This window comes from Prionailurus bengalensis, chromosome C1 (genome assembly GCF_016509475.1).
Source record: "Prionailurus bengalensis isolate Pbe53 chromosome C1, Fcat_Pben_1.1_paternal_pri, whole genome shotgun sequence".
NCBI lineage: Eukaryota > Metazoa > Chordata > Mammalia > Carnivora > Felidae > Prionailurus > Prionailurus bengalensis.
In genome coordinates, this window is record NC_057345.1 from 221,395,859 (window position 1) to 221,403,717 (window position 7,859).

At 47.6% G+C, this 7,859-nt stretch overlaps 1 protein-coding gene across 1 annotated transcript; it reads right to left on the reverse strand.

Moving 5' to 3' along the window:
- Positions 1–5,531: 5,531 nt before the first annotated feature.
- On the reverse strand, positions 5,532–6,877 carry LOC122481984 (olfactory receptor 6B2-like). The gene has a single exon (XM_043578358.1). It carries the CDS (start codon positions 6,875–6,877, stop codon positions 5,957–5,959), a length of 921 nt encoding a protein of 306 aa, XP_043434293.1. The 3' UTR covers positions 5,532–5,956.
- Between the last annotated feature and the right edge of the window lie 982 nt (positions 6,878–7,859).

Here is a 7,859-nt window from a genome sequence, read left to right on the forward strand (position 1 = left end):
AGTGAGGAGACACAGAATCGGAAGCAGGCTCCAGGCTCCGAGCTGTCGGCACAGAGCCCGACGCGGGGCTCGAACCCACGAACCGTGAGATCATGACCCGAGCTGAAGTCGGACGCTCAACCGACTGAGCCCCCCAGGCGCCCCCAGAACATCTATGTACAAACCATACAGCTGACATCACACTTCCTGGGAAGATACCTGCTCTCCCCATTCGTTCAGCAGAGCCTTGGAAGTCCTAAACAATACAGCAAGGTAGGAATAAAGAGGATATGAAAGGCATACGATTGGAAAGGAAGACACCAGACTGCCTTTATTCATAGATCGCACGACTGGCTATGTAGAAGATCCAGAGCCAGACACCAAAACATGTCCCTAGAAGTAACAAATGAGGTCTGCAAGGTTGCAGTTTACAAGGTCAACACAAAATCTGCATATTCCAATATACTAACAACAAGTGGAAGCTGAAACCTAAAAATGCAATAGCGTTAATAATTTCTCCAGGATAAAAGTGTAATACTTAGGGATACTCTAGCAAAGCACGTCCAGGATCTGTACGCTGGGAACAGACCACCAGAGAAAGAAGTCAGAGAAAACATCAATTGTCAGAGAGATTTGCTGCGGTTTCCAGACTTTAAGACTCAGCAAAGCGATAATGTCGGTTCTCCTCTAAATGATCTGTAAGTTTAATGCACTTCCCAACAAAATCCCATCAAGATTTTTTTGTGCACATGAAGAAGCTTATTATAAAATTTATAAGGAAACATACAGGCCCTTCAATCATTTCGAAAAAGAAGAAGAAAGTGGGAGGAGCCAATCATCCCTGCAATGTTAGGGATTTACCAATTAGCTACGTTTCTCAAGACCCTGTGGTCTCGGTGGAGGGACAGACACACAGATCAACGAAACAAAACAGAGGATCATAAATAAACCAACACAAATATTCTCAACCCATACTTGACACGGGTACAAATGCAATTCAGCGAAGGAAGGGGGGCTTCTTACACAACGGTGTTGCAGAAGTCGGACATCCATGGGCCCAAAAAACAACGTGGATGTGCCCCTCACCCCACACGGGAAAATTAACTCAAAATGATCACGGAGGTAAATGTACACCTACAAAGTCATAGACACTAGTGATAGAATTACCTTCAGGACCGAGGACCAGGGAAGGACTTCTTGGACTTGACCTCAAGAGCGTGATGCACGGAAGGGAAAGGTGGTTCATGGAACCCCGCAAAATCAAAAAGGTTTGTTCCGTCGGGGACCCTACGCGGACGGAAGGGCAGCGGCAGAGGGGGAGAAGAGGCGCGCAGCCTGACAAAGGCCTTGCGTTCGGGACCCGTAAGGAACTCTCAAAGCTGAACATTCAGAAACAGCCCAGCTAGAAAACGGCTTAAAGATGTGAACAGACACTGCCCGGAAGAGGACACACGATGGCCACCAAGCACGCGAGAAGACGTTCCGCATCGCTAGCCGTCGGAAAAAGGTAAATTAAAGCCCGAGGAGGCGCCGCCGCGCACTTGCCGGAGGGGCGGAGTGAGACACGGCCGTGACCCCCGCGCTGGAGAAGACGCAGAACCTGGTCACGCGGTTGCCGCCGGCGGGACGGGAAGCGCGCGGCCGCTCTGCTGGAGAGTCGGCAGGTGCCTTTGGCGCTAAAAACGGGCTGAGATCCAGCCCGGCCCTTGGTCTGCGGAGAAGTGAAAACAGGTTCACAGAGAGACTTGTGCTTGTGCTTGACTGTTTACCGCACCCTCGTGCCTCGCACGCAACCAGCCGCTGCCCCCCCCCCGCTTGTCCTTCCGCGCTGGGGCACCCCTGCTACAGAGCACTGGTCGGCAATAAAAACAGACTGTGGGTGGACCGCAGGGGAATCAGGCTGAACGGGAAAAGCCGATCTCAAAAGATCACGCACGGTGTGATTCCGTTTGTATAACATCCTTGGAGGCACAGTTACAGAGATGGAACAGATCAGCGCTTGCCAGAGGCCAGGGCATGGAGTGTGCCCCCTGTGGTGACGGAAACATTCCACATCCTAGAAGGTGGCCGTCCACGAAGCGACACAGGCAGTAAAACTACAGAGGTACACGTGTGTGTGCACACACGCACACACACACACACAGATGAGTGCACGTAGAATTGGTGGGAACCCAGATACCTTCTGTGGATTGCACTGAAGTCAGTGCCCTGCTATTCACACTGAACTCATCACACTAGATGGTGTCATCAGGGAAGCCTGAGCGAAGGATGCAGAGAGCCTCCCTCTATGACTCCCTGCGACCTCCTGTAAATCTATAATTATTTCAAAAAGAAAGTTCTAGAGGTGCCTGGGTGGCTGAGTCACTTAAGCGTCCGACTTTGGCTCGGGTCATGATCTCACGGCTCATGAGTTCGAGTCCCGCCTCGGGCTCTGTGCTGACAGCTCGGAGCCCAGAGCCTGTTTTGGATTCTGTGTCTCCCTCTCTCTCTGTGCCTCCCCTGCTTATACTCTGTCTCTCTTTGTCTCAAAAATAAATAAAAACATTAAAAAACAATTTTTTAAAAAAGGGGGTGCTTGGGTGCCTCAGTCGGTTGAGCATCTGACTTTGGCTCAGGTCATGATCTCATGGTTCACGAGTTCAAGCCCCGTGTCAGGCTCTGTGCTGACTGCTCAGAGCCTGGAGCCTGCTTCGGATTCTGCATCTCTCTCTCTCTCTCTCTCTCTCTCTCTGCCCCTCCCCTACTTGTGCTCTGTCTCTCTCTGTCTCTCAAAAATAAATAAACATTAAAAAAAATTTTTTTAAAGAAAGTTCTAAAAATTGTGTTCTAGGTGCCAGCAACAAAGGAATAGAGATTATTTTTTTTTAATTAAAAAAGTAAAAAATTTTAAAGTTACCATTTGTGTTAGTTTTAAAAACCCAAAACTCAGGGGCTCCTGGGTGGCGCAGTCAGTTAAGTGTCCGACTTCAGCCAGGTCACGATCTCGCGGTCCGTGAGTTCGAGCCCCGCGTCAGGCTCTGGGCTGATGGCTCGGAGCCTGGAGCCTGTTTCCGATTCTGTGTCTCCCTCTCTCTCTGCCCCTCCCCCGTTCATGCTCTGTCTCTCTCTGTCCCAAAAATAAATAAAAAAACGTTGAAAAAAAAATAAAAAAAAAACAAAAAACAAAAAAACCCAAAACTCAAATATGCCCAGAAAGATGTGAAAGATGAATACACTGAAAATAACAAACAGTATTGAGAAGTTGTAAGTGAACAGAGGGGTGTGCCTTGCTCTTGGATTAAGAGTCTCAAAATTCTAAAGATGACAGTTCTCTCCAGACCGATCTATAGATTCAGTATAATCCCAATAAAAATCCAACAAATTTTTATTTTGTTGAAATTGACAAGCTGATTCTCAAATATGTATCCTCCACCACCCATTTGGGAAGGGCTAAAGATAACCAAGGCAATCTTGAAAAACAAGAACAGAGATGCTGGGCTTACTACCAGATGTCAAGATTTTAAAAAGCCATAGTAACTACAACTGCATGGCCAGTGCAGGAATAGACACATAGACAAGTGGAACAGAATTAGGAGTCCAAAAAGAGAGGAGGATGGACAGACTGGGAGATGGATGGCTGGGTGAATGGATGAGTGGATAGATAGGTGATAGATAGATAGATAGATAGATAGATGATAGATGATACATAGATGACAGATAGATGATAGATAGATAGATAGATAGATAATAGATAATAGATATATTGATAGATTGATAATAGATAATTGATAGAAAAATAGATGATAGATAATAGATAGATGATAGATAAATAGATAGATAATAGATACATAGATAGATGATAGATAATAGATGATAGATAATAGATGATAGATAGCTAATAGATGATTGATAGAAAGATAGATGATAGATAGATAATAGATATATAGATAGATGATAGATGATATATAGATAGATAGATAGGTGATAGATAATAGATGATAGATAGATAGGTAGATAGATAGATGATAGATAATAGATAGATAGATAGCTAATAGATAGATAATTGATAGATGATAGATAATAGATAGCTAATAGATAGATAGATAATAGATATATAATAGATAATAGATAGATATATAGACAGATGATAGATAGGTGATAGATAATAGATGATAGATAGATGATAGATAGATAATAGATGATTGATAGAAAGATAGATGATGGATAGATAATAGATACATAGATAGATAGATGATAGATAATAGATGATAGATAGATGATAGATGATAGATAGATAATAGATGATAGATAGCTAATAGATGATTGATAGAAAGATATAGATAGATAATAGATAGATGATAGATAGATAGATAGATAGATAGATAGATAGATAGACAGGTGATAGGTAGATAATAGATGATAGATAGATAGATAGATAGATAGATAGATAGATAGCTAATAGATACATGATAGATATATAATAGATATATAGATAGATAGATGATTGATAGATGATAGATGACAGATGATAGATAGTTGATTGATAGATAATAGATAGATAGATGATAGATGATAGATTGATGATAGATAATAGATGATTGATAGAAAGATAGATGATAGATAGATAATAGATAATAGATACATAGATAGATAGATGATAGATATATAATATATATATAGATAGATGATTGATAGATAATAGATAATAGATAGATGATAGATAATTTGGTTTATGGAAAGGGTGACAGTACAGGGGGGAAGACATGGTCTTCTCAATAAATGGCAAGTGCCGGGCACCTGGGTGGCTCAGGCGGTTGAGCGTCCAACTTCGGCCCAGGTCATGACCTCACGGTTCGTGATTTAAGCCCCGCGTCAGGCTCTGAGTGCTGACAGCTCGGAGCCCGGAGCCTGCTTCAGATTCTGTGTCTCCCTCTCTCTGCCCCTAACCCACTCACGTTCTGTCTCTGTCTCTCTCAAAAATAAATAAACATTAAAAAAAAAATGTTTTTAATGGCAGGTGCTGAGTCAATTTGATATCCGGATAGAAAAGCAGGAACTTTAGCCGGTATCACATGCCGTAAATTAAAATCCACTTCAGGTGGGTTGTAAATCTAAACATGAAAATTTAAACAATAAAGCTCCTAGAATTAAATAGGGGAATATCTTTATGGCTTGGAACGGGCAAGCATTTCTTAAGTGGGAAGTAACTTGACTGTAAAGGGAGAAAACGGACAAACTGGATGTGAAAATAAAGCAGGTCCTCCTTTTTGGAAGACACCGTAAGAGAAGGAAAAGGCAAACCCAGAAACCCAGAAACTAGGACATTTTTGCAATAAATGCATCGACAGAGGCACGTGCCCAGAACGTGGAAGAATGCCCGCATGTTGAAAAGAAGCAGCGAGTAGATACGCGGCTAGGGGAAGACGTGGTGAGGGGCATCTGGGCAGGTGCACCTCCAGGACAGCCGACTGCTAACCTCACGGGGACACTGCGTTTGTCACTGGGGAACTACAGACTGAAGTACAGTGAGATCCCAGCATGACCCCAGGAGAGTGGATGTATATTGATGAGAAGAAATGACCCAGAATGCTCGCAGGGGCACTGCCCGTAAGAGACAGCATCTACGGCAGCGTCTACGCAGTCAATGCATAGGTGTGTTGTGATGCGTTTATGCAAGGCGATATTACAGGCGATCCGCACGAGTCACTGCTACATGCAAAAACACAAAGGATTCACCCAAGCGTCCTAGCGAATGAAAGGAACCTAGCGGCATCTTCGTGACTGCGTTCATAAAAAGCTCAAAAATACCAAACCGCCTGCTGTCCTTTCGTGAAAACGAAAGCAGATGAAGCTTTATGATTTGGGCACGGTTCTGCAGTTTGCTAAATTTCACTTGCAAATTGACTGTCGAAAGCATAAAGTGCGACACGAGATAGCATTTTGTTATCACTAGGCATGAGACTTTAGGACATCTGATTGTCCTACTGTGAAAATCGACCTAGCCCAAGACCTTTTTCAAGGCCGCCTTAAATTCTTTGTTCCTCAGGCAGTAGATCAAGGGGTTGATTATTGGGGTGAGGACCGTGTACACAGCAGAGACGAGCTTGTTGGAGCTCCGGGAGTCAATGGCCTGGGGCCGGACGTACATGAAAAGCAAGGCCGTGTAGAAGATGGTGACCACGGTGAGGTGGGACGCACAGGTGGAGAAGGCCCTCCAGCGGCCAGTGGCCGAGGGGATGCGCAGGACGGCCAGGGCGATGTGCCCGTACGACAGCACGGTGGCCACGAGCGGCAGCACCAGGATGACGAAGGCCAGGACGAAGTCCACCAGCTCTGCGGTCGAGAAGTCTGTGCAGGCCAGTTTGAGGATGGGGGAGATGTCACAGAAGAAGTGGTTCAGGACGTTGGAGCCACAGAACGTGGCGCTGGAGATAAAGTACACCTTGATCACGGAGACGGAGAAGCCGCACGCGAAGGAGAAGGCCACCAGCCGGACGCAGAGCCCCGTGGTCATGATGGCGTGGTAGCGCAGGGGGTGGCAGATGGCCACGTGGCGGTCGTAGGCCATGGAGGCCAGGAGCACGCACTCGGTGCACACCAAGGAGCTGAAGAAATAGAGCTGGGTCATGCATCCGACAAAGGAGATGCGCTTCCGCTGCAGGAGGAGACCGTCCAGCATCTTGGGGACGATGGCAGACACGTAGCAGATCTCCAGGGCGGACAGGGCGCCCAGGAAGTAGTACATGGGCCTGCGCAGGGAGGAGCTGCTCCGGACGGCGAGCAGGACGGCCAGGTTCTCCGCCAGGACGAAGAGGTAGGTGAGCAGGAAGAGGAGGAACAGCACAGGCTGCAGCCCAGGGGCCGTGGGGAAGCCCAGCAGGACAAACGCGCTGACCGTGCTGCCGTTCTGTCCCCTCATTCCGGTGTGCCGGAAGCCCAGGCCTGCAAAACACCATCGTTCCAGGGTGAGGGGCCTCGGGGCCACTCGGGAGAAGGCAGAGCTCCCCCCGCAGGAGAGGTTCAGCCCCAAGAGCAGATGCCGCGCTCCACGAGCAGCTGCGGGAACAGAAACAGTCCCCACGTGAAGCCTTTCCCATCACGAGGTTCCCGGTGTCCTTGGGGCCGGTCATGCTAAGGAGGGGGCCCTGCAGTGCCCGCCCACGTCGTCCCCCCTGTCCCATGGGGTGTCGTTTCCCTACAACCTGGAGTTCTCCAAAGACTCTAATCCCAGTAAGGAGATCCACAGTTCTCTGCAGCCAGGGTCGCGCCACGGTCGCCTGGTCCGCCGTTCGTCATCTCGCACCTTCTCTCTAAATCAGTAGATACCGAACCTTCCGCCTGGTCTCAGAGTTGATTTTATAAGAGGAAGGGACACCAGCGGGGCTCGTGGGATGGTGGGATATGGTGCCCCGGGTTAGCCAGACCCCAGACCCAGGCACACCCACGGGGCTGGAGGTCTCAGGGAGCAGTAGGCATCTCCCAGGCTGAGAGGGAAAGCGGTCACATGTCTATCTTTGTGCCATCTCGAAACCCCTAAAAGTATGGCAAAGCAGTAAAAAGATAAAAACCCGTAACATCGAGACAGCAAAAGAGACCAGGAGGGGAATATCAGCAAGGGAAAGATTTCCATCCAACTCTGGAAGGAAGAAAGCAGATGGCAGAAAGTGGCCGGGGCAGCAAGGGTAGAGGAATCTAGAATCTTCTCAAGGGCCTGTATCTTCCCAGCACCTGACAGGTGTGACGGGAGGTGGTGGAGGCGGTGAAAACAGGGCTCCTACATGCGGTCTGCTTCCAGAAGTCTAGTGGCTGCCCTTGCACGGCTCTCCTCATCCCCCGTGTGGGTTCCCAGAGCCGGCCTTGATGGGACAAAGGACCACGTCACCCTCACCACCCTCATCACG